At 42.5% G+C, this 27,420-nt stretch overlaps 1 protein-coding gene and 1 long non-coding RNA gene across 7 annotated transcripts; one reads left to right on the top strand and one right to left on the bottom strand.

The window, feature by feature from the left end:
* Positions 1–8,887, bottom strand: LOC308474956. Of its 3 annotated transcripts, XR_013985048.1 has the most exons (5): positions 8,481–8,887; positions 7,531–7,611; positions 6,429–6,478; positions 2,659–3,741; positions 1–610 (listed from the first exon to the last, which is right to left on the bottom strand). It is a non-coding gene; the product is annotated as an uncharacterized lncRNA (long non-coding RNA). The 3 variants fall into 3 exon arrangements; XR_013985049.1 differs by lacking the exon at positions 6,429–6,478 and having other exon boundaries at positions 2,659–2,780; positions 8,481–8,882; XR_013985050.1 differs by lacking the exons at positions 1–610; positions 2,659–3,741 and adding an exon at positions 3,753–4,473 and having other exon boundaries at positions 8,481–8,880.
* GJA5 (gap junction protein alpha 5) lies at positions 6,567–27,212 on the top strand. Of its 4 annotated transcripts, none has more exons than XM_081001550.1 (2): positions 6,567–7,001; positions 22,874–27,212. In XM_081001550.1, the coding sequence occupies exon 2, from the start codon at positions 22,899–22,901 to the stop codon at positions 24,006–24,008; it is 1,110 nt and encodes a 369-aa protein (XP_080857676.1). In that variant the 5' UTR covers positions 6,567–7,001; positions 22,874–22,898; the 3' UTR covers positions 24,009–27,212. The 4 variants fall into 4 exon arrangements, with proteins under 4 accessions (XP_080857676.1, XP_080857677.1, XP_080857675.1 ...); XM_081001551.1 differs by lacking the exon at positions 6,567–7,001 and adding an exon at positions 10,581–10,733; XM_081001549.1 differs by lacking the exon at positions 6,567–7,001 and adding an exon at positions 14,559–15,052.
* Positions 27,213–27,420: the final 208 nt, after the last annotated feature.

Below are 27,420 nucleotides of genomic sequence, written 5' to 3'. Positions count from 1 at the left end.
TTGACTTAACAACTTTTTATTCCTATTTATTTAAATCAGAGGTATAAGTGGTAGCGTAGTGGCAAAATCAGATGTGCAGGGGCCCTTCACATTAACCATTGCCATGCCCCATCACAGCCACACACCCTTCCTGCCTTGTCTCCTTCTAAGATTACACAATAATCCTGTAATTATACAATAATAATAACTAGGGATGCATTGCAGCCATCAAAGCAGTTCTCCATGAGTGGCTTTTCAGCTAGATCTACTATTTCCTGTGCACATAAACAGGCCAATTAATCGGAGTGCCACAATATTTTATTTTGGAGTGACTTAAGCTGTGTTTCCCCTCAAAGCTCCATGGCATATAACGGACCTTGCGCACCCTACTCCTGAAACACCCCGTGTTTCCAGTGTTCCTAAATGCTTAGCTTAGGATCCTTACAGGACAACTACTTCTTGGTGTTCTTCCCACACACCTTTTGCAGAGTGAACCTAGGAGCCAATACTCCGTGGCTGACTCATCTGCTTCCGCTCTGATTGGCTCCAGTCAGCACAAGGGGTGAGAGGGCTTCCTTCTCAGTTGCTGAAAAGTCTACATTTCATGCTGATTGGATGGATCTGGAAGAGGCTGCAGAAATAGTAAGAGGTCAGCAAACCCCAACCCATTGACCATTGGGTGTAAGTATATGCTCTCATAGAAATTGTTGTTGTTGTTTAGTCGTTTAGTCGTGTCCGACTCTTCGTAACCCCATGGACCAGAGCACGCCAGGCACTTCTGTCTTCCACTGCCTCCCGCAGATTGGTCAAACTCATGCTGGTAGCTTCGAGAACACTATCCAACCATCTCGTCCTCTGTCGTCCCCTTCTCCTTGTGCCCTCCATCTTTCCCAACATCAGGGTCTTTTCCAGGGAGTCTTCTCTTCTCATGAGGTGGCCAAAGTATTGGCGCCTCAGCTTCACGATCTGTCCTTCCAGTGAGCACTCAGGGCTGATTTCCTTCAGAATGGATACGTTTGATCTTCTTGCAGTCCATGGGACTCTCAAGAGTCTCCTCCAGCACCATAATTCAAAATCATGGAAATTAGTCGGATTTAAAATTGCTCATGGCCATCATATATCAATATACTCCTAGGTCCTTCATCTGAAAGCTCAAGGAACAATTGCCAAATGCTAGTCAAATGAGAATTCATCATTTTTATTTTTATTTTAAAAACAACAACCCACATTTTAGAATCAATTTTCCTCCATGTCTGCCCTCTTTTCTTTTTGGATGTAGGGAGAAAACTAATACAGGCCTTTGAAAACAGTTTGAGGCATCACTTTTCAAGCTCCTCTGAAAAATCTTCCGCCTGCCTCTTAAACCATGTCTAATTTATGTTAACTGCCATTTCTGTTGTAAAATCCCGTGGTATACTTGGCATTATAAAAAAGCTTGCAAATACTGGGTGCATTGTGCTAACCAGTCTTTGGTTCCCTTTGATTTTGGAAAAACCGTTTAATTTCTTTTTGCTTTACAATTATTTTGCTTTACAAAATAATTTTCCGAAAAGCTTTGCTTAGCCCATATGAGGATCACATGCAGGACTGATGCATCACTCTCAAATAGGCAGATACCCCAAATCATGCCTCAAGGCAGGCTCTGGGCTTTTCCTCACCCTCCTAATCTGTGAAAGTCACAATTTTATCCACCCTACCCATTCTGTTAACACTTCTTTTTGTTTAATAGTTTCTAACAGGCAAATCCCACGTTTCCCACAATCTCCCCTGTTGTTGATACTGGGGAGATTGTGATACTGATTGATACTGTTGATACCGATACTGTACACAGGAGTTGGATTGGGGGTGGGTGGGCTCAGATAGTGGCACAAATCCAACACCAAGTTATGCACTTGCCTAAGCACATTAAGGATGCTTCCAGGCCATTTTCAGGTATGATTCAGTCATCCCTAGCAAATTCAAATTGTACAATTAAAGCTGATTTGGAACAATAAACACACTTCCCACAATCCGGTTGTTTTACAATAAGGTAAGTGACAGGAAAATTCACTGGACGGTATGGGTACCATTTGCTTGACAAAATGTCATTTACTCTATCTGCGGACACTTCAGAACAAATGCTCAATTACAAAAAGCCAACATTGTTGAACCTCCTGCAAACTTTGTGCAAACAAATCAGGATGAGTGCACCATAAGTAGGTTGACTGAAGGCAACCTAAGTTGCATGGACTTTAAGAACGCCTAACTCTCGCTTGGATTAAGGCCAGAATGAATGAATGGATTGTGTTGTGTTGTTCTGTGCTTTTGATGTGAGTGGTTTGGGAACATTTGAACACTGAAATGTGGCATTCAAATTCTAATAACAAATAAAAGAATATAGATGGATAATTACTACATTATTATATCAATACAGATAGATGTACAGGTAGACATCACAAAATAATTGTAAATATTTGTATATTTCTGTAAATATATTTAAAATTTTATAAATATAAATAATAAATATAAAGAAATCCTCCTCTAAGTTGTAACCCAGAGAGGAACTGGATTGCTAACAGCCTCCCTTAAGTATTGTGTGATAAGGGCACACACACATACACAAACCACCCATTTTACATGAGCACATTTATGAGAACCATTAAATATATATATTTATGTCCCAAGTAGGAAATTACCTACACTTTCCCTGGAACACCGATCCAGTTACAGCAGGTGTACATGGCAAGCTCATTGGTCCCATTTTCCCCCCAGAAATATTTTTGTCCTGGCTCTGCTGAAACCTCTTCAGGACATGTCAAGGCCTGTGGTGAAAAGTAAATAGAGATACTTTTCATCACATGAGGTAAAGTATTAACATGATGCAAGCTCCAAGGAGCTGAGTTTAAAGGGCTGAAGGAGGTGAGAAGGAATGGCAGGATTCTGATGTGTCAATTACATATATCATATCTAATTCTGCACATTACCCAATCAGCTGTTACATGACATTTGGTTTTCACTCGGTTCACTTTCCTCTGCACCTTTTGTGTGGGAGGAAAATAGGATCTGTGACCCACATGTGAGTAATTAACCAAAGAAAAAATTGGCAGGATGCCTGGATTCAAAACACAGGGCTTAACACACTCTCCAGAGGCAGAGAGTCCCCAGCAAAGTTTTAAATGGTCACAGAGTTAAGCAGTAGCGTAATGTGGGAATATAGATTGTTAGACCCCTTTTCATATCCCATTTAGTGTGCTTGCAGCACTTGCCCCCCTCTCTAACCCTCTGGCAATGAACAGACCACACACTGTTAAGTAAGTTTAAAAGCTTTACTTACTCAATCCAAAGGTCTGATTCATGCCTTATTCCTTGCAGCAGCAAAGAGAACACAGCTACAATACTCTTGAGTACAAAATACAGTAAGATAGTTTCAAACATGCAGACTGAGCCCGGAGCAAGCTGGATCAGGCCAGTAGCCCATCGAGCCCAGCATTCTGTTCTCTCAGTGCCCAGCCAGGCTCCTGCAGGAGACCAGCAAGCAAGAGCACAGCACAAAAGTACTCTCTCCTCCTGGGGTTTCCAGCAACTGATACTCAGAAGCATTATTGCCACCAACTGTGGAGGCAGGGCACAGCCACCATCTTCTTCTAAAGCCTTCCAAGTTGGTGGCCATCACTGCTTCCTTTGGGAGCGAACTCCAGAGTTTTAATTATGTGTTGCATGAAGAAGTCCTGAATCTTCCAATATTCAGCGTTCCAACGTTCAGTCAAAGGCACAAAGAAGGGTCTGATGGCAAGAAGTGAGAAATGGAGCCGTCGAGTCACCTGGGGCTTCAAGGATGGCTAGCAAAGCAAGCAGGTCAACCAACCAAACCATTCAAGAACACTGAAACAAAGCGCCCATCCCATCCTGAGGGAAAGTGTGAGTTTGCATAGCAGCCAGTGTGGTGTAGTGGTTAAGACCGGTGGACTCGTAATCTGGTGAACCGGGTTTGCGTCTCCGCTCCTCCACATGCAGCTGCTGGGTGACCTTGGGCCAGTCACACTTCTCTGAAGTCTCTCAGCCCCACTCACCTCACAGAGTGTTTGTTGTGGGGGAGGAAGGGAAAGGAGAATGTTAGCCGCTTTGAGACTCCTTCGGGTAGTGATAAAGCAGGCTATCAAATCCAAACTCTTCTTCTTCTTCTTCTTCTTCATCATCATCATCATCATCTTCTTCATCTTCTTCTTCTTTGTGAACTTTCGTATCACAACTTTGTATCTTTGCTGCGCTTGATTGGATGGTGTTAAAATATAGGCACTCCATGTCTGTCTTGAAGCCCCAGGGACACATTACTCATTTGAGGGCACTTGGAGTGTGGCGATCTTTCTCATCAGTAGTGGGGCTTGTGCCATTGGGACTGGCAGGGTCAAAGCATGTGCATGTGAAGGGAATCCTTGCTGACAACCATGCTCAACCTGCAGTCATTGGATGGCAAAGCTAGCTGGACAATGTGGTGTCAAGGGCAAGTTGAATGCCCTATGCGTGAGCAACACAAAAAAAGACAGAGACATCAAGAATGTAAAACTAACATTTCCAAAATCCATTCACTGCAAGGAGTGGGCAGAATTATAATTATTATTATTATTATTATTATTATTATTATTTATACCCCGCCCATCTGGCTGGGTTTCCCCAGATAGCAGATCACATGGATGGGAAGGGGCTGTTGCCTCCATTCTAGTCACTATGACACTTAGGGACATCTAGTGGGCCCAAAATTAAGAGAGTTTGCTGATGATGATGACAGAGATGCAAAGCTGAAAGGGATGGGGGGCACACACCTTCATGAATCTTCTTAAGTGAATGCCAATGATGCCAGGAACTGCTTTATGGCAGCAAAGGCCTGTATTTTTCTTATGCGTACAGACAATTCCTTTCACTTCCAATTGTCCCTCATCATCTAAACTGAATAATATTAATCTAGTGGAAGCTCTTGTTGCTCCTGGCACTCCTGGCTCTGGAGGCGATGTTCATTTATGTAGCAAATGGGCAGGCTGGCAGGTAGTCTCGAAAAAGACTCCTGCACCAGATGTTCCAGAAGCGAGCCCTGTAAGGTTTAGCATTCCAAAGTGCCAATGGCCTCTCAGCTGGCAGCTTTGTGGAAACAGCCATTTCCAAGACTCCCGTGATACACTATGACTGGTAACAATTTCTTGAGGGCACAGCACTTTGGCGCAGTCTACTCACTGTCACAATAGCAGAACACTTGTTTACAAACAGGAGGTTCCCTTTTACACAAATCTGTCGATTTGCCAATGCAAAACTATTCCCAATCACAAATGGACGTTTCAGAAGTTCACTTGTGGAAGTTTTTGTTCAGTAATTTTTTTATTTAAAAAAATGTAATGGGGGATCATCTACAAATGAGGCATTTCCATAAATAGGGTTTAGGCACAATAAAAACATATACATCTTATTTATGTGTTCCACATCTAAACCCGTTAATATTTTCTCTGGGTACCTTTATGCAACACACCATTGCAAGTTGTGCAAGACATATCTAGCAATAAAATCTGCTCTTGTCTAGGGTATCCCAGACCAATCATATAGCAAACAAATGGATGGGCAGAAGGTAGATTGGGATCAACCAGTAGATCTCCAAGTGATGTGCAGTAGATCAGCAAGCATTCCGACTCCCAATTGTTTAGCAAAAGGTGGCAGGACTGTGGGCTCCCTTCTGATAGAGAAAACAAATTCCTGGGCTGAGCACATTCTCAACACATCCTGTTCCTTAATTCTAGGAAAGTGTATCTGGCTATGGTTGGTACATCTTGAGGTTTGAGTAAAAATCACCCTAAATCCAAGATGCCTAAAGTTTGCCCACCCTTGCTCTGAAGGTACCCCTTAGAGCCTCTTCTAAAGATCTTAAAATGGCCTTGGCCAAACTGGTGCCCTCCAGATGTTCTTGACTACAACTCCTGCCAGACCCAGCTAGCCAGCACAGTTGGACTAGCTGGGGGTGATAAGAATCATAGTCCAAAACATCTGGAGGTCATCAGGTTGTCCAAGTTTGTCTTAAGATGTGGGAAGGCTGGCAAAGCTGGTGGCATCAGGTATTTGGGTTCCAAGCCTAGACTTAACATGGAATGACTCAAGTGGGGAAACATTGCAGGGACAGTAAGTATTAGGGAGAGTTGGGCACTTAGGTCTAGAGGCAACAGGTTGGCTCCAATTAAGTCATCCCATTGGCACAAGGACTTCTGCCTGCACAACAGGACTCTTTCTTGTCTTCTTCTCCTCTCCCTTTGCTCTCCAACATACCCCCAGCCTTTTTGGGGGTGGTTCCCCCAACCCCCTGGAGCAGGAGAGGGAGAAGAAGTCCAGTTCCACAGGCAGAAGTCCTTGTGCTAATGGAACAACTTTGTTGGATACAAGCCAATCCTTTCATAACCATAAACTCTAAAAAGCATAGCTTAACGATCAAATCTTACTTGCACTTTTAAGCTGCTGCTTCACTTCCATATCAGTCTACGATCTCGCTCTTTAAAAAAAAAAATGACATAAACTAGATTGATTTAGTCCAGTGAATTAAGTCTTTTAAACAAACAGTACGTCCATCTTTTCAGTCCAATTGACAACTCCATCACAGACCCCAAGGGAGGAAACCAATAAACGTTTAGTTACTTTGCTATTGTTTTCCTAAAACAATTTGACTTCCTTTGCGATAGCCCCAGATTCCTTCATTAAAAATAGAGAGGCTGGGAGGCAGAGGAAGTGCTCGGCTAGAGCCAAGTCACTGCTTACAATAAAGCCTTCTTGGGACCACATTTATAACCCAATCCACCACGATGACTCTATAGGAGCCCGACAGCTGCTGGGGCATGTCACACGGCACTCAGAAGCTAGGAGACCCTACAGCCTGCTTCCTTCAGGTTTTTTGGGAACCTCCTGGCAGCTGCCTGATAAGAAGACGTGCTGCTCTGACACTCTTCTGAGATTTGTTTATCCAATCTGAAGAGTCCTCCATCAGACAAGGATCCCTCCTGGATATACAAGCAGAGAAGGTATGTTCCTGCAAGTCCAAAGATCAACCCCAAAGCTAAATTATTAGTAGAAACCTCTTCATCCGTCTATTTTTGTGCCCCTACCTCTGTCTATCGAAAATCTGATAAAATGAGGGGGGGAGTATGTTTTGTAGGTTCTTTTTGGGGTCTTACACTGAAATTCTTTTGTTTAACGAGGTTTGAGCAGATTTTATTGATTCAAGATGATGTGCTGTGCAAATCACACATCATCCCAAATCACACTTTCTGCTCTGGGATGGTGGGGAGAAAAGAATTCCTCTCTGACTTGGTAGTAAGTCACAATGCATTTAGTGAAGTTTACATTCAACTGTGCACAGAATTGCAGCTTTAACTGAATGAATGTTGGCAGATAACAAGGAAAAAAAGCATAAAGAATGTGCAAAATAGCTACAAGTACTTAATTTTTTTGCAGTAGCTAATACAAAGTTCACATCGTGGAAGTCCTTACTTTAGGAAAGATAATTTCCTTTGGTTTGCCACTTTGCAAACTAGAATTTTTGTTTCTTACCCATTATGCAAATAGGATGGTCTTATTTCCCCTTTTACCAGTTGTACCTCTGAGTGGACTGATTGCCTTGATTTCTTGTGGCTGTGAGAGAGGAAGGCTGTTAACTTATATAAGTGGAGAATATGAAGATAATGACGACGAATCTAAAGTTACAGGATTTAATCTCCAGAAGTGATCCATGCAAAGGAATGCGTCTATTATCCCTATTTAGAATCAAATGCCTCAAACAGTTACTGGAGTATAAGCATAAAATTAAATTAAAATGCTGAATAAGGTTCAATGCACATACGTGGACAATCTGTGACAATTGACATGCAGTAGTAGTTAGCATTTTTTCAAGTTTTGATGGCTGATGTACAGAAGCTGTCATCACTTGACAGCATCTGAAATGCAGCAGCCGACATGAAATCAGTGTTAAATATGACACTGCACAGGCTGTAGCAATCAATGGTTGATAGCATAGGTCACATGGAACAGAATATAGAAACTTTATTTTCATCATATTCGTTAATGAAATCGACCATACTCCTGAAAATTGAATGATGATCTCAGATTTCATTTCTGAATTTCAGATGTCACCATTTGAGGTCAAATTTAAATTTTGAGTATTTCCCAGATTTTGACATTTTTAAAGTCAGAGCAGAGAGCTATGAAGGAAAGACAATCAAAATTCACATTTTCAAAAAGAAAAATCTCTGTACAGTTGAATAATTTAATTTTAATGCTTTCAGCCTCATAGTCTTTGTGTTTACATCTGTCTTACAGAGCTTATACTTAAACTAATCATTTCGTGCTAAAATACATTTTCGAGTGGGTTTGTTTTCTTTGAAAAAAATAAAAACCTGTATTTCTTCCTGGCTTCTAACCTCAGCTGAATGGGTGAAGAAACAAGAAAGAATTATGCATGCAAGCACATGGAAGGGCAAGCCCTTCGTGCACAATATTCTCACCTTAATTTGTTCATTTTAGCAAGACTCCCCACTTCTCAGTTCTCTCAGCTGTTCAGGTCAGCTGAGCTGTCCAGTAGGAAATCCCTTGAAGAAGTTCCGGCTGATCCTGAACTACCCAGTCTGAGGGGTATAGAAGGCCAGAGATCGTTTGTTTTTTCCAAATGTGGATAGCCTCATAGCTACTGCAGTCCTCAGCAATGAATAAAGTTCATTTTCAGTAGAGACAAACAGCTGTCTTCTACCCAGCATGTTAACGGGCCTCTCCAAACTGAGTGAATGAGTAGTAAAATGATCACAAAGTGATGCATGTTGGGGCAAAAAAAATATAAATCTTTCTCTCTCTCTCTTTTCTCTGATTTACACAATTTTCACATAAAATTCCATCACATACCGTAATGGGCCATATATAAGCCACACCTTTCCCCCAAATTCCAATCATGAAAAGTTTAAGTGTGGCTTATATTTGTGACCTTATTTCACCGGCAAAGCGGCGTGGCTCCCCACCCACCCCCCGCCCTGAGAGCAACCCAGGAGCACGGGGCAACGGTGTGATGCCCGCCCACTGCTCCCAAGCCTCCCCCAAGGTGCAGCTTATTTGCAGGTGCAGCTTATATTCAGGCCAATACGGTAATATTTTTTTCTTTTGTATTATCAACTTCCCATCCCATTTTTTTTAACTTCTACCCTTTTGCTGCACCTTATCTTCCCTCTTTTATATCATAACCATCATACAATAATCTCTCGTTCTTTCTGTTGCTCACAGTTCAAATCCTGCTCACAAATTCACCCTATTTTAATATTTCTTTAAATAGTCTGGAAAAGGTTTCCATTCTTCCATAAAGCAGTTCTCTTATTTTAGCTGTTAACTTTTCCGATTCAGCATAGCCCATCACTTTGCTTATTCCATTCTTCTGTGGTGAGAACTTCTTCATCTTTCCATTTCTATTCATAAGGAATACTAGCTAGAAATAAATCTTAATTTTAGGTAGGTGCTCATGGGTTCTGAACTGGCGGTGACTGACTAGGAACGAGACATTGAAGTCATAGAGGAAAGCTCAATGGCAATCTTGACTCCGTGTGCACAAACTGTGAAAAAGGCAAATTCCATATATTGGAAAACAGATATTGTAGAGTGGGAAAATGAGCAGAAAATGGAAACCTGAATGGTCAAGGGAATGAAGTAACTCTCCTATGGGGAAAGGCTATGGCATTGGGGGCTTTTTAGCTTAGAGACAAGGCAAATAAAAGACGACATGGAAAAAGCTCAGCTTGGAGAAAGCGGATAGAGAATTTTTTCCCTCCATCTCAAGGCTAGAGCTCATCATTATCCAATGAAGCTGAATGTTAGAAGATCCAGACAAATATAATCAAGTACTTCTTCACACAGTGCATAGTTAACTGTGGAACTCACTGCCATAAGGAGGCAGTGATGGCCACCAACTTGGATGAGACAAAGGCAGCTTAAGCTGCCAACTCTGAAGCAAGCTAGATAGGCCAATCTGGCAGACACAGCTTTATTTCTATGTGTCTGCAATGTTCACACAAATAGCATGAAGAGGGCCAGGGGAGGTCTTCCTTTAACAGTAGAATATAAGAAGTTGCCTTACACTAAGACTGATCATTTGGCCCATCTAGCTCAGTTAGGTAAAAGGGAAAGGGAAAGGACCCCCTGGATGGTTAAGTCCAGTCAAAGGCGACCATGGGGTTGTGGCGCTTATCTCACTTTCAGGACGAGGGAGCCAGCATTTGTCCACAGACAGCTTTCTGGGTCATGTGGCCAGAATGACTAAACCGCTTCTGCACCAAGGGAACACTCTAACAGAATCCAGAGTGCACGGAAACGCCGTTTACCTTCCCGCTGCAGCAGTACCTATTTATCTACTCCATGGGTAGGCAAACTAAGGCCCGGGGGCTGGATCCGGCCCAGTTGCCTTCTGGATCCGGCCCGTGGATGGTCCAGGAATCACCGTGTGGATCGGTGTGGAGCTGATTGTTCAGGCTGTGCCAGCATGCGCGTTCAGCAGCGCCTCCTTCCTCCCTCATCTTGGCTTCTCCCTGCCCTACCTAGAGCCAAGGGGAAAGGGACTGGGCTTTGCTGGTGCCAGCAGCAGCAGCAGCAGCGTTAGCACTCAAGCGGCCGCCATTGTAAGCAGGCTCAGTTTGGGCTTTGTTGCTGCCAGCCCCTCTCCGGAGCCCTTTCGCGTGCTGCTCATCGTCCCCCTGCCGCCAGCCCCTGCCGCTCACAAGACACAGGTAAGCAGCCACCGGGGCTCATCCAGTGCTGTGGAGAAGGGAGGGGAGAGTCGTGGGGGGGGGATGGCTTACCTGAGTAGAATGTATCCTTTTATTTTAAATGCATCTCTGGGTTATTTGTGGGAATTTGTTCATTCCCCCCCATGTATATATATATATATATATATATATATATATATATATATATATATTATAATATATATATATATATATATATATATATATATATATATATATATGTATATATTCCGGCCCCCCACAAGGTCTGAGGGACAGTGGACCGGCCCCCTGCTGAAAAAGTTTGCCGACCCCTGATCTACTTGCACTGGCATGCTTTCGAACTGCTAGGTTGGCAGAAGCTGGGACAGAGCAACAGGTGCTCACCCCGTCACACAAATTCGAACCGCCGACCTTTGTTTTATTTGTGAATGGGGCAACGGCATGAATAGCAACACTGACACACCTGTAGTTCGGTCCTCATTCTCCTTATCTTTCCATGTCTAATGTGGGCATAATAATACTTGCCTGCCTTACAGAGCTGTTGTAGGAAATGCTAAACTAACATATAGAAGGAAGCGTTTTGAGCACTAATGGAATGTGCAATGCATTTATTGTTGTATGGTATTATCAGTCTGTCACAAATGTCTGCTACTATTCCTGCAATCTGCTCAGGGCAGCATGTAAGGGAAGTTCCTATTTTGTCTTTGCAACAATCTTGACAGCTCTCTTTGTATAACAATCCTGTTTTCAGAGGTTCCAGAGACCTCCCTTTTGAACAAAAAGTAAGAAACAGTATAAAGTTTCTTGGTCAATCTACGCTAAACCGCTTTGAGGTTGTTGTTGTTTTTACAATCAAGCAGTGTATAATTTTTTAATGAAATATATAAAAATACACTAATTGGGTTTCAAGTACAGAACTCTCTCAGTCTTCCCTGGAATTGCCAGGGATTGAACCTGACGCTTTCTGCATGTAAGATGCTCTACCACTGCCATTCTCCAAGATATATACAGTGGTACCTCAGGTTAAGTACTTAATTCGTTCCGGAGGTCCGTACTTAACCTGAAACTGTTCTTAACCTGAAGCACCACATTAGCTAATGGGGCCTCCCGCTACCACCGGAGCACGATTTCTGTTCTCATCCTGAAGCAAAGTTCTTAACCTGAAGCACTATTTCTCGGTTAGCAGAGTCTGTAACCTGAAGCGTATGTAACCTGAAGTGTATGTAACCCAAGGTACCACTGTATATGTTCTTTACATTATAGAGCCTGGCCAGCAGATTCACCTCTCCCTTCCCTCCATCTCCCCCTGCCCTCCCCATAGCTCTTTCTATATTTAGGCCTTGGAATGTTTTTCTACAGTTGCTTCCCCAGTTCCCCGACTTTTTTGCAGGCTTCATCGTCTCCCACCTACTCTCTTCTGAGGTTCTTGTTTTTTCAGTTCAGTTCCTTCCCTTCTTCAGCTCAGCCCCATCTGGACCCTAGGCTTACCATCTACTCCTTAGCCCATCTGCCTCCTGAAAACGCTCCACATTCAGCTTTCCAGACTGCAATCTCCCCGCCTAGGCCCTCCTGTCCAGCCCTAGGATGGACGAGAGCTTTCTCCAGCCAAACTGAAGCTGCAAGCTATTACTGTAAACTTTCCCCAAGACAGTTAGAATGTTTGTACATATTACATGACATCACCACGGTTTAGGCAATCTGCACCTAATGTGTCTCTTCCTTGCTGTCATCACATCATCATAAAACCCATTACAGTTTGGGGCTTTCTCTCTCCCTCTAGCAATGACTGAATGGTCTGGGCCAGTCTATCAAACTAAATGTGTAGAATAATGCAATGGATGTTCATGCTTTGCTTTGCTGCTCTGTCTTTTATCTGCAAGTCAAAAAGAGCTCATACTCTTGCATTATACATGGGCTTTTGAATAAGCATGTGTCATGACTCCACAGGTTCTTCTCTGAGCCCAAAATCCAAATGCATATTTAAGTATTATTTGCATTTGTAAAAGACATCCTCCTTGAGACAATGCATTTATTTCCTTGCCGCAAAGGGACAAACTGCACATTGCTAACAATAGATATGGAGTAGGGAGAGCTTCACAAGAAAGTTAGCTGTCTCCGGCCAAATTGAAGCTGATCAAAAAGTGGAGAAGCTGCTTAACTCTTTTATCACCCACTGTTTTCCCCATTCCAAACTTTTCCCCATTAGCCTCTGCAATGGGGTCTCCAAGCATAAACACAGACTTGGTGTTTTGGGAGTAAAAGATACTTGGGGAGAGATTTGGAGCAGGAAACTGGCAGGTAGGGAAAGGGTAAAGTACCGCCCCATATTCCCCATTCCAAATCACACAAACAAACCACAGCAAGAAAAAGGTATTCCAGTCTTTTTCTGCATATTGGCTAAAGATACTTTTTCACCATTCTATGACACAGACACCTTTTACACACATACACACACACACACACACACACCTTTTAAGCACATAGCATCACATTAATTGATTTGTGTAGACGTGTGTAGGAACCTGGGTGCAATTTCATAGTGTCAGACATAGCTGAAGTGAAGATCATTAAAAAAATTCAGTGTTGCAATTCCAAGAGAAGGCGGCGTGCAGGTTCGCAGTTGAGGAGTGCCAGTTGAGATGCATGGTTACTGTAGCTACAACTCACACAGCAACAATATTGCTTTCTTCCCCCAACCTCCCCCTTTCAGTGTTTTGCATTAAATAATACACCAATTTATTATGTTGTGAGCCTCTTTATGCATATCTCACTGTTGGAAGCTGCATATAAATACCTCCTTTATCCATGATTGTGGATGAGGAGGCCAATCTGGCTTGAAGAGGGTGGAGTTGGTCTCATCCAGCTGTGCCCACCTATATACATGGTACAGCATCAGGCCAGACTTGAGGGTCAGAGAGGGGAAGTTGCTGTGGTCTATAGAAATTCTGTCTGTCTCTCCAGGCTCTCTATCCAATCAGGTGGGGGAGGGATCTAGAGTGTGTGTTTCTGGTGTTGTGCAATCGGGACAGATTAGGGATTCTGCTGGTTTACTGTCCACTTCGCTGCAGTCTCAGAGGCAGTGTTGAGGACTCCCAGACTGCTGGTTCTAGGGGACATCAACATCCACACTGAGGCGACTGACTCTGCGGTGGCTCAGGACTTCATGGCTGCTGTGACAATCTCCTCTGGCTGCCTTCTCATTTTAGGCAGAGAACATAACACTCATAATAGCAGAACAATGTACGTTTTATTAGAAGCCACACATATGAGAATAACTTCAGACATACCCCTCACATTTGCCACCCTGTGGGGAATATCTCACCATTTGAAAATTTGACAGACAGAACTGAAAAAGAGGACAGGGTGGGAGTCTCAAAGTCAACAAAGGACAATATTTCATCCAAAATGGAGGGCATGCCACACACTGAGGGGAGACCTATAAAGTGTGGTTCACTCTTCCTAGCACACACCAAGCCTAAGTAAAACCTGTTTACTACAGGTAACATCCCTCAGTTGGCACTATCATCTGTAGCAAAGCTCTTGCTCTCCTCTGAAGCTTTGATATTGATGCTGGGTCACTCTCTACGTTCTTCTCAATAGGCTGTTCGTGTTGCAAACACGGTCCAGAACCCGCTCCTTCTATTTTTAACTTTTGACCCATGCACAAATGTTGATTTACGTACATGCGTATTTCCTCTGCTCCCCCTCCCCCCCCCCCGCCAACCAGGCTTGCTGGAAAGTATTCTTGTCAGAATAAGGGAATCTCAGAACATTAGGAATTATGCTTTGATTGGTTGCGCTTTCCAGAATCAACAAGGGACAGCTTGCCTCCGCCCCTCAACCCTAACCCTTTCCCTTCTTGAGCGGGTAAAACTGCCTTCAGAGAGCTCTGGTTGCAGAAGGGGCATCACTGTTCCTGACTTTCAAGGAAAGCTTGATAGTGACCTGCTATTTGAAGAGCGCTTGGTGTGCGGCGCTTGTCTCTCCTGACAAGTGAGAAGAGCAACCGTCAGCATCGCAGGCCTGTAGAGACAAGGGGAAGACCTCGGAGGAAAGCGGACAAGGGGTGGAGGAAACCTATAAAATGCCTCCTTTTTCTAGAACAGTGACTAGGGGAGGGGTGAGAAAGACAAAAGGTGAGGAGGGAAGCGGGTATACATAGAGGAAGGAGATACAAAGGGGGTGTGAGAAACCACAGGTGAAGGAAAGGAGGAAAGAGAAAGCAGTGGGAAGATGGTTAAAAAGTCCAAAGTCTCCATGGTAAGACCCTACACGAAGTAACAGAACAACGAGTCGTTTAAAGACAAGAGGCCATTCAGGTAAGTAAAATGGTCAATGTGACAAACTGCAGGAAGCTCAGGGAGTAAGAATTTGGAACTGGCTTTCTTTAAATTTAAAACAAGCAATAGTAAGAACCATCAGAAATCTGGAAGCATAATGAAGTGAGGCAGCCGCCTTCTCTCTGTTTACAGAAAAAGGACGACATGTGCTGGGTTATTTATATACTTTTGGAGTATTTTTCCTTGTTTAATAGTGTCCATCTAATGTGAGAAAGTTCACGTCCTTATGAATGTTGTCCTTGTTAGTTTTTATTACCTCCTAAACAGTAAGCTGTTTATGCTTTCCTGTTAGTTCAGCTTTTTCATATAACACTGATATCTGATAACCAAAGAAAGCTTTAATGCCTAGAGAGAGTTTGACATTCTTTAATTTAAACAGATTCTTGTTGCTGAGAAGGCTATCTGATAACTGCAGAAACCTATAACCACTAGAGATGAACTTTGCTGTCATATGGCTGGATTCTTCTTGCTAGATTTAGTTGGAAGCTTTACATTGTTTCTTTTTTGTATGTGCACATTTTGTAGAATATTTGCTCTTCATTACATGCATAGTAAAATTGACAGCACTATCTTATACATACTCTACTCAGAAGCAGTTCCATTGCATTCCTTGGAGCTTACTCCCAGGTAAGTGTGCTGCTAAACTGCCTGATCTAAATAAGAATATTTTAGGGGTGGCTTCCAGGTCTGTTCTGACTTAATGGAGGCAGCCTCCAAGACAGCGGGAGATTGTTGGCGAAGGAAAAACGAGGATGATTGAGGGTAATTATCCTTGCAAATTCCCCCCAAGGAAAGTGGGGAATGGGCTTCACTCGCAGTTCGTCTTGGTACCTGGCTCTCGCTCCGGCATGGAATGTGGGAGGCACAGAGTGTAAAAGCCCTTTGCCTGGCAAAAACCCTCCAACACCACCATTAAGAAGCAGAGGTTATCCTGTTAATTAGAGCTTAATTGGACTAAAGTACAGGCACATGCTAGAAGAGATGAGATCACAAACTGTGGAACAAACCAACTGCAAGGACTTTAAGGTGTGAACTTGAGATAAGACTTCTTTTGGTGCAAAAGACAGCGGGAGGGGAGCCTACGGTTTCTTTATTTAAAGTTTTCTTCTCTAAATTTATGATTCGGCAACCATCCTCTGAATGTTAATTTAAATTATATTTATACAAGCAAGTATGGAATAAATTGGATTATAAATATGGATTATAGCATCAAACGGAATTGTGTGTGTTGAAAAAGGAAAAAGGAAGGGAAGCTCTATTTTGCAAAAGATTTATGATGGAGACTTAGAGCTGACTCGTCCCCATCCTTTATCATTTATGAAGTCAATAAAATGATTACAAATGTGATTGAAATTAATAAGATTTTGGAACACAGAAATAAAGAAAATCATCAAACCATCAAATCTAGCTTGCGGGGGGGGGCTCTTTGGCTAAATTATATAATTCGGTATTTGAACGATTGGTATTAACAACTGCATTATAAATTGGGTTTTTTTAAATAATGAGGCTATTATTGGACTGTAATTGAAAACTAATAAAAAACATTACATAAAAAGAATATTTTAGTGGTGGTGATGAAGTCTGCACATACACTAATTTTAGGGAGGGGGGGAAGTCACATGATTTGGAAGTAGAAGACAGGACAAGAGCTTTCTTCTAATTGCCTTAACCTCTAGAAACCAACAGACTGTTCTGAGGCATTTTGACTTGAGACTATGTCCTACTTTATTTAATGGGACTTAGAAGAACATGTGCATAGAATTAGAGATCAAGGGCTACCTATGGTTAGAGACAGATGAGTGGTCTTGCTAACAGAAATTTCTTCTTTATTTAAGTTATAAGAATGCTGGAGCTGGCCTCATCATAGTCAGGGTGTTATGGGAAGATGAATAGACCAGAGAAACCAAATGCTCTTGGACCAAGCTGATGGGGGGGCATTGTTAGACCACTAAGTACAATTGCATTGTTATTCTTTTGAAGTGGTTATTACTAGAGGCAAGCTGTGCAAAACCAGCCAACTTGCCCATGATCTGAATTCAGCTGAAACAGCTCTTTTGATTTCCCACTTTTTAATTTCTTTTTTGTTTGGAATTCCTCAATATCTCTGCCAATAAATTCCCATATGATGATTATGTAGCGCATGTCCCATGTGAAACTAGATATCTGGTTTGTGAGTGTGTGTGTGATGTATTATCCCACTCCTATTTAATGTATCTATGTGTAGATATTTGCATGTCAGTCCATGTATGTTAGGTCTCTGGAAAAATCGAGGCCCTCTTTACCCTCAGCCGTTCAGTCAGGGAAAATAAAAAGTACCATTCCATCAGGATTGATCCCCAAATACTATCATCATGAACTTGTGCTTTCACTTGGAATGTGTCCGATTTCATTCCAGTTAACAGACCACAAGTACTAGACTTGTTCTGTGAGGTACATTAGGTATAGTTAGTGGTAGGCTCACGAGTGCTGTATGGCATTGCATATTTGAACTCTTTCCCCTCAGCCTTTGTACAAAACCCTAACCAGCACATGGGAGGTGTTTGTTTGCATGTTTGTTTACTATTACATTTATACTCCATGGAGGGAACTCCATGGAGCTCAAGGTGGCCAGCATACTTCTCCTCCTCATTTTCTCCTCACAACAACCCTGTGAGGTAGGTTAGGCTGAGATTGAGCGGCTGGCCCAAGGTCACCCAGTGAGTTTCATGGCTGAGTGGGGATTCGAACCCTGGTCTCCCAGGTCCTAGTCCACCACTCTAAACACTACGCCACACTGGCTCTCAACTGCACATGCTTGATCAGGCTATTTCATCCCTAGTACTCAACATTTTACATTGCACCAGAGGCTGCAGCAGCAGAGGAGTATGTTTGCCTGTCCAGATATGATGGTGGTGGTGGTGGTGATGCAGCCCATCTGGCAGGGTTGCCCCAGTCACTCGAGGTAGCTTCCAACAAATTAAAACACAGTAAGACACCAAACGTTTTAAAATTCCCTATAGAGGGCTGCTTTCAGATGTCTTTGAAAAATCAGATAGTTGTTTATTTCCTTGGTTATGGATCTAGCACAAATAATATTACATGGCTCCTCTTTGTAGCAGTCCCTATATTAGCAAATTCTGGGTGATGCACTATATATAAAACCAATCAGACACCAAACTGAACAGTCTCAGCTGCCCCAGTGTCTTCTCTCTGGATTTTCCTATGGTGAGACAATTCCTAAGGGTTCAGAGTTCAGAATGGTGAGATTCTGAATCCACAGTCTCTTGGGAACTATGCAAAGTATTCTCACTGTTGCAAGCAAGTTATGCATTATTTTTATCACATACATTTTATTTTATCCCTTTACTTTGCCCTTGGGAATGTCAGTACTCGGTTGGAAGGAATCTGAAGCATACCAGCATAGGCAATCATTCCTCTTCCAGCTCCTTTCTCTTTGGCCTGTAGGCTGATTTCACATACCCTCCTCCACTGTCCTTGTCTCCTTTGTGTCATCACAGCACTTGAAAGAAATAGAACAGATGAGCAGTTACATGAGCAGTGGGGATCAAGAACAGACCAAAAGATCTCATCAGAGAACCAAATTGATTTCCCCTCCTTTTCAAAGGAGACTTTAAAAAATAAAAAGCCCCGATATTTAAATATTGGGTGAATATCTACTGAAAAAACAACACTGTTCAAAAATGTGTTTGATTAATTTGCTCCCATAAAAATTAAAAACCCAGCCCCCTCTGGATTATGCTATGTTTCCCCTTTCTAGCTAATTTGTATGTAGGTTAGAATGTGGACATATTGTCACGTCAGTAAGAAACATCTGTCCATTTGTCTACTAGAACAGGTGTGGGAGAAAGGAAGGTCAGGATCTATTGGTAGATTGTTGGATAATTTGCAATGTAAGGATTTCCTGTCTCCCAGTCACAAGTTACAATACCTTACCTACCCCACCCTAAATTAGGTAGTTAGAATCCCTGATCTGTAGTGAACTAGATTTGTACTTACGTATATACAGGCCATTACACTCATAGGTAATTTACCTGACCTCTTGAGCCACTGTTTTATACCCAAACCACGAGCTCCAATTGATGAATCTTGAGGTTCTAGTAAAAAAGATAAACTAAACACCATTGATTCAACAAACCAGCAAAGACATGGTGCCTTAAAAACTCACACAGAAGTTATGGCAGAAGCTTTTGTGAGCTAAAGCCCACAGTGATGCATGGAGTGTTGCCCGTAGTTTGATATTCTCTCTCTCTCTCTCTCTCTCTCTCTCTCTCACACACACACACACACACACATACACACACACACACACACACACACACATACACACACGTACATGAAAAGAGACTGGAAGGGGGTAGAGTAAACAGTGGAGCCAAGCACCATGGAATTCAAGAAATACAGCTTGTGATGCATCTGTGCAAAATTCAGATGTTCCATATAATGCTGAGAAAGCTGTATGATGTCCTTCTTTAGACCAGTATCATGCTAAGTTTTTGCTACGAGGCATTTATCCATGTTGTTCCCTGCGTCTCCTTAAATAAACAAATAAAATCAATCTCCCTTTTACTGACTGCACCACAATACAGCCTAAAAAATGAAGCTGTAGTCTTCTCTTTCCACCGCACTCAGACTATGTCAATACAGTATTTCTTAATCTTCCTGGGTTCATCCGTATTATTTGGCTGTCCTCGCTGGCGTATCCAACACCTCCCAATTTAGTACCAGACATAAGATTTACATGCTTTGTTACATGCCAGTTCAATCAGCTTTGAACTCGCTGATAAAGATACGAAGTAAAACACCCATCTGTGCAGCAGCATTCAGCACACTCACACCCAAGGTATGATAATGCCACTTAGCATTATCCTTTGCTTGCAGTCCTTCAACTCAGTATATTCACAGCATTCCTAAACATGGAGGGAAGCTTTTGGAGTATACCGTACTTTCCAATTCAATTGTTTTACAATAATCTCTGTGGTTTCAGAGAGCAATGTGTAGCAAAACAACAGAGACTCTTACAGCACTTTAATGATGAGTCAGAAGACTCTCTGAAATTTCAGAGCATCTCAGAGACAACTAGCCTCTTTTTCCCCTCTCCCTTTGTAGTGTGAGTTCTAGATTGATTATTGTTAAGTATCTCGTTTATTTGGTACAGTTTTAAAAAGCAGCAACATAATGTTGAATGCTGCATTGATTTTAGATTGCCCTGCTGTAAGTCATCCCTGAGATTCACTTTTTATTTTAATTAAAATGTATGTGTCTATTTGAGAGATTTATGTCCCACTTTGGGGCAGAAGCTCTCAAGGCACTTACAAAAACAATTTCACACTGGAGAAACCTTTTCTTGATACTTCAAAGTTTAAAGGCACTAGGCAAAGTTGCCTTGGGATAAATTTCTAGCATGGGTGCCAACACAGTAAAAGCCCTTTCAGTGGTCAACTTCAAATATGAAATTATTCTTCCATGAGGTTCATCCCACAGTGTGGCCATAATGCAGCCTTTTTCAGCCTTGGGTCCCCATATGTTATTGGACTACAAGTCCCATCATCCCTGCCCGCTGGTCCTGCTAGCTAGGGATGATGGGAGTTGTAGTCCAACAACATATGTGGACCAAAGGATGAGAATGGTTGTCATAATGTTTAAAAGCTCAGAACTGCATAGGTGGGGCCATTTGTGCAAGTCCTTCATATATGATCGTAGCTGAACCAGAATCAGGAACCAACACAATTGGCCCCGATTGCACTGTGCCATACCTTTAAATGTTACAACCACACCATGGGATGAAGCTACGGAAAAACTATTCCAAAGCCACTGCTATAACATCTAAAAGGCACCAAAAGCAAACGGCATCAATGTTTTCCTTTTGAACAGACATCCTTGTTAAAGAATATCCATACTAGATGGGCTTAGCTTCGAGCATTCCTTTTGTGCAGTGAATATTACAATATCTTAATTTCACCCATCACAGGTTCAGCACCCATCACAAGAAGCATTTTACAGAGAAGGCCCTGAAGGCAGACTCATATAGGACCTTTTCCCCATTGCAAGGGGATTTCATTTCCTAACAGAGATCTATGTGGAAAGGGTCTATGTGGAAAGGGTCCAAAAGTCAAGTTTCCCAAACTTATATTGGCCATACAGATTTTCATTCAAATTTGCACCAGCCAACAGACTTCCATGTATCATATGGTAGGGAAACGGCCATGCATTTAAAAAAATACATTTAATCACTAACCCTCTTCTGCAGGGCTAACAGTCTTTGGTCACCTTTCTTGTGGGAAAACATAGTGCTAGCTGTTGAGGTCTGCTATTTATATCCCTGCAGATCCCATTTTAGCTAGGCCTCCAGGCTTTCTGTGTGTTAAGTGAAGGATTCTTGGCCTCCCCGCAGCAAATAACAGAAGTTCATACAAAGAGAGTTCTCTGAAGCAGAAGCTTACATGGGTGGAATGGTCTGCCCACCTCGTAACAGGGAGTTCTTTAAACCGCTTCGCTATTCTTTGCTTGTCAAGGACGCTGCTTTGTCTGGAGCAAAGAGTAATGGAGTACGGTGTCTCTGTCTTCCCTCTCATTCAGTGCATGTGATACCACAAGCAAAAGGAAGTTATGGCCATGAGAACAAGGAAGGGAAAACTTCCCTCCTCTGAAAGAAAGTAACAAAAGGTTTTTATAGCTGGGTGATCTCAAAGAAACAGTGCCATAGGGATGTCGACCACAACATCCAGATGTGTAGACGCCCGCTCTCAAATGAACAGCATTCGCTCACTCAAAGTTGTGTTCTGCTGCCCAACTTGCAATGGGACTGTTTTGAGGAAGGGAAATAGATACGTAAGTAGAGGCGTGGTGAATGGAAACACTGGAGAGTTTGGCTACTAGGTTAAATGAGGTCATCACACAGTGAGTTCATGGTAGACAGGCATGGGTGTATGACCAAAGACTTAGGCACGAGTGGTCCCATGCAAGGTGGCTGAGAGTACTTGTGATATGCTTACAGAGGTGCTTTGATGTATAAAAGAAGCAGAACTGCAAGCTTTAGGCTGCAATCCACTGCCTACTTTTTTGGGGAGTACTCCCTCCTGGATTCAATGTGACTTGTTTCTAAGTAGACGTGTTTAGGATTATGATATTGCTAATCAATTTCTTTGCTAGATTAAACAACTAAAACAACACAGTGGGGCAAAATATGAATTGGTGATGCTGAGACCAAGTGACACATTTTTCAACTTTCCTGAAGTACTTTGACTTAGTAATCCTACTTCAGTATAGTACAGTGGTACCTTGGGTTAAGTACTTAATTCGTTCCGGAAGTCCGTTCTTAACCTGAAACTGTTCTTAACCTGAAGCACCACTTTAGCTAATGGGGCCTCCTGCTGCTGCCGCACCGCCAGAGCACGATTTCTGTTCTCATCCTGAAGTGAAGTTCTTAACCTGAGGTACTATTTCTGTGTTAGCGGAGTCCATAACCTGAAGCGTATGTAACCCGAGGTACCACTGTACTATAATGAAGTGGTATAATGCTTTATCTACAAAAAAAAAAGTTGCCTTTATCTGCTTCCACAGTTGCTTTTGTGGCAGTTTTGGAGTCTTTCAAATGCCACTCTATCTACAAAGGAAGTACTATTTATTGGCAATTATTTCTCTTCCATTGCATTTGCATTTGCATTTTTAAAAATGGTCTTATATGTTATAACATTGTACACTGCCCTGGATATGAGATGATATGGAAGTACTTTTATGCATAAATAAGATTATTTCAGCAAGACACACAAACTCTCTCTCTCCTCTCTCTCTCTCCCTCAGAGACCAGTCTCTCTGCTGAGCCAAAATGGGTGACTGGAGCTTCCTAGGAGAATTTCTGGAGGAAGTCCACAAGCATTCCACAGTGGTGGGGAAAGTCTGGCTGACCGTGCTCTTTATCTTCCGGATGCTTGTCCTGGGCACAGCCGCAGAGTCTTCGTGGGGAGATGAACAGTCCGACTTCATGTGTGACACCCGGCAGCCGGGTTGCGAGAACGTCTGCTACGACAAAGCTTTCCCCATCTCCCACATCAGGTACTGGGTCCTCCAGATCATCTTTGTCTCCACCCCTTCCCTGCTGTACATGGGACATGCAATGCACACAGTGCGCATGGAGGAGAAGAGGAAGCTAAAGGAGGCCAAAGAAGCGTCGGCAGCAATTCAGAGCAAGGGAGATTCTTTCCACCAGCAGGAGTACCAAGCACCCGAGAAGGCAGAACTGTCCTGCTGGGATGAGCCAAGTGGGAGGATCATTCTTCAAGGCACTTTGTTGAACACCTACGTCTGCAGCATTTTAATCCGTACCACCATGGAGGTAGCATTCATCATTGGGCAGTACATGCTGTATGGAATCTTCCTTGAGACGCTCTATATCTGTCAACGGAAGCCTTGCCCCCATCCAGTCAACTGCTACGTCTCTCGGCCAACTGAGAAGAACATCTTTATCATTTTCATGCTGGCCGTAGCAGCACTCTCCCTTTTCTTAAGCCTGGCTGAACTATATCACTTGGGATGGAAGAAAGCCAAGCAGAAGTTTTCCCATCCTTACAAACGCAGCCCCAGCCCAGTCGCCAGCAAACTGGAAACAGACCCCCAAGCAAAGATGACCCAAAGCTGTACCCCTCCTCCAGATTTTAATCAGTGTTTGGCCAACCCTGGTGGAAAATTTATCAGTCCCTTCAGCAACAAAATGGCCTCTCAGCAGAACACTGCCAATTTTGCAACGGAGAGGGTTCACAACCAAGACAACGTAGACAGGGAAGCTCCATTTATCCAAGTTAACTATTCTCAGGCTTCGGAGGCCGCCAATAGCTCCACACCCACCCTGGTTCCCAATGGCTACTTCCACGACAAACGTAGGCTCAGCAAAACCAGCCACGCCAGCAGTAAAGCTCGCTCTGATGACCTGTCCGTGTGAATTGTGTTCTGTGGGGGCAACAGGAAGGGAAGACTCTCTGATGTGACAAAAACTTGCAGTGTAGATTTTGAAACCCTGGCAGTCTGGGGTCCAATCAGCCAGTTCAACTCATTAAGTGAATGGCCTGGCATATTGCAAAAAGTTTATGTCAAAGCTTATTTCATTATTTGAGTTTGTTAACATACAGTCAGAAAGGGGAGTGATCTATTTCAAAACAAATACTAAAATAAGCTTTGGTTACTAGAGAAAGGACTGAAGCTGATGAATACTTTGAGTAGATATCACTCTACACTTAAACCAGTATAATCATTCTGATTTTTCCAAAGAATACTGGAGTGATAATAATAAAAATAATAATTTTATTCTTTATACCCTGCCCATCTGGCTGGGTTTCCCCAGCCACTCTGGGCGGCTCCCAACAGAACACTAAAAATGGAATAAAACTTCAAACATTAACAACTTCCCTAAAAAGGGCTGCCTTCAGATGTCTTCTAAAAGTGAGATAGTTGTTTATTTCCTTGACATCTGATGTGAGGGCGTTCCACAGGGCGGGTGCCACTACCAAGAAGGTGACATCTTTAGTGGAAATCCCAAGCCCTTTCATAAATCCCTATATCACTATAAATCCCTGGATTTCTTGATTGGATTTATGATAGTTTCAATTTGCAGTGGCTTTGGTTGCTATTTTGGACAAATCCTTAAACTAGCAGACCCTAACACTCTGCTATTTAATAGGGAGGTGTCATTGATTGTGACATCCACTATTTCTCTCCTCTCAAATAAAGCAGAGACACTGACTTGCTGAGCTAAACATTTACTTCCCAGATGAGGCTGGTTTCTTATATGCAGCACTGACCTAATGACTATGAGCCTCTGCTCTTCCACTTCTCCACTTCCCTTCTAGCATCATTTTCAGACATTTTGCAAGCACACCATGGGGCAGCTTCCCTTTTCCTGGAAAAGTGAAAAATAAAGTGATCTTTCCTTCTCATCTTTCCACTGGACCCCGCATACTATTCCAGCTTGCCCTACTTATGCCAAGTAAATGTGCAATGAATTCTACTTGAATTTTTGATATGTCTGTATATAACTACTTTAGAATTTGAATAGCCTCCTAGATAAAGACTAGCTCTGTATGACAGTAACTGAATAGACTTATTAGAGTTGTTTCAACAGAAATATTTACTCAACGGAAACAATATTTCCCATGGAAAATAATACTTCAATGAGAAACGTGAAGAAATAATGCTTTATTTCTAATAATGAGAAATAATACTTTAATGAGAAGCAACCCAGTGTGGGGAAGCACATTCATATTTTGTAGTTTTTTAAAATTTTGTACTCTTCTTAATCCATTCTTACATTTAAATTTAGCGGTGATGTGTGTGTTTGTTTGTTTTTTTTAAAAAATGATCAGGCAAGAATACACTCAGGATCAAAAGTAGAGAATGCAAGGCTAAGAGGACCATTTCAACTAGAATGGCCTCTTGTATGCACAAAGGAGAGGAAATGTTTCACCAAGAAACAGGAGCCAAGAGGACGTGAATTGGCATAAAATTTGTGTATGTTAATTTATAGAGAGATGCAAATTTAGAACTGATTCCTTTAATTGGTGGTAGTACACTTTGGGTTCATCCACACTTCTGCTTGTCCCATGCCTAGGAAGCACAGGTCCAAGAGGTTTTCTCATGCTCTCTAGACAGTAAAGAGCAGCACAAACAGAAGTGTGGACCAGAGCTACATCTCACCTTAGTGGGGAAGTCTGTGTGCCTGCTCGGTTTTCTGTTCAAATGTTAACTATCACAGCCACCTTCAAGGCATCTGCTCTCCCTTCTTTTGGTTTTTTAGCTTTAAACTGGACTTGGATCCAGTGGTGGTGGTGGTGGGTCAACACTGAAAATGGTAGGGTAAAGGCAGGGAGCCCCTCAGTAGGAGGAGCCACAGCCAATGACAGGCAGAGTCAACTAATTCTAGTCTTGTCCCCATGCTCCTCCCTGCTGAGTTCTACAAGGGCAACACTGAGCCTAAGACGAACGAAGCTGACAGGAATGGTCACCCCCTGGACTGGATATAAGTAAGAAGGCTAGCCCCATTTACCCTAATGAGCCAACCTCTACTGCTTGGACCAGACAGGCCTTCAAACAGAAGGTTGTCCTCTGGCAGACCTTCATACAGACGACTATTCTCAGTGAAGTAGGATACATGGCCACCAGAATTTCAACATTATTTCTAGAGAGCTCTAAACCATTTCTGTACTCAATTAGCTGAGCAGGAAGCACTGGCAGAAGCAGATGAGAACTAGAAAAGCCACATAGTTTTGGCAGCTGGAGGAGGAGGGCAAGGGAATCATGAGGCACCCACCTTACAGGTGCAGCGGTCAGGAATCAGGCCCAAGCAATTTCTGGAGCCTCTAGCACTGTTGAAAGTCTAATCAGAGCTACAGGAAATTAACTTCTCATGAGTTAATTAGAATGATATGTTTCCTTATAGCTTCTCCTAGGTTTCCTGGAGTAGTTGTGTCTGGTCTTCATGCTCTATGAGTGACCAGGACCAGTTTCATACACTTGGGACGCCAAAAGCCCCTGAGGAGCCTCACAAGACCTATAAACATGATTCACTCGTGCAAAGCCTTCACTGTCTTGCAAGTTCACTTCAATTTTTCCCTCACGTGACCTCTTAAGAGTGGGAATATTATATACTGACGGAGTGTCAAGCATGGCTGACACTTATTCTTAAAGAAACTAGAAAAATACTCAGTTCCATCCCACACCACCACGCTACAGTTTAGACTAGATGTTCAAGATAGCAAACACCACTAACCTTGTAGACTGCACAGATGACACCCAGGAATAGGGGGATCAGTTTGTTTATCGCAAAACTCAGATAAGGGAATTTTTGTCATCCTCTTTCAGGAGGATCTGGTTTCTAAATAGTAATGTGTTCTGCTGCCCTTTCAAAAACATATGTTTACCGAATTAATGTTGCATCCCACCACCTTACATTGAGCAGAGAGAACAAGTACAATGATGTATTTGTGATAGAAGGGTGGATGAAAAACAAAATCCTGTGCTTAATTAACATTTGCTTCCTTTATAGCCCCTGATTTCTCCATATTTCAAGAAGGAGGGTGGGAAGATGCATGTTCTCTTTTAAAGAAGTTTCAAAACTATGCTTTGTTTTGTCCTAATAAAGTTTGGACTACAACTTCTCTGATTTGTGTCTGCTCTCAACAAAGCCAGTATGGGGAAATTTAAAATGCAACATAATAAAGCTTCACACAGTGGATGAATTGTGGCCCCATATTCTGACCTTCAAAAATTGAAACTACTAGAAAGGCTTTGTATCTGGTAGGAGGAAATTCCAGCAAGTTAGCCTGGTTAGTTTTCTGCATTAACACAGGAGTGTATTATAG

The sequence above is a fragment of the Podarcis pityusensis genome, assembly GCF_964106645.2.
Source record: "Podarcis pityusensis genome assembly, chromosome: 4".
Taxonomy (NCBI): Eukaryota; Metazoa; Chordata; class Lepidosauria; order Squamata; family Lacertidae; genus Podarcis; species Podarcis pityusensis.
The sequence above is the reverse complement of the archived record's forward strand: the minus strand, read 5'-3'. Positions and strand labels throughout refer to the sequence as shown.

Excerpts from the sequence above, each read along its gene's own strand:
- GJA5 (XM_081001550.1), top strand. The coding sequence starts at position 22,899 with ATGGGTGACTGGAGCTTCCTAGGAGAATTTCTGGAGGAAGTCCACAAG.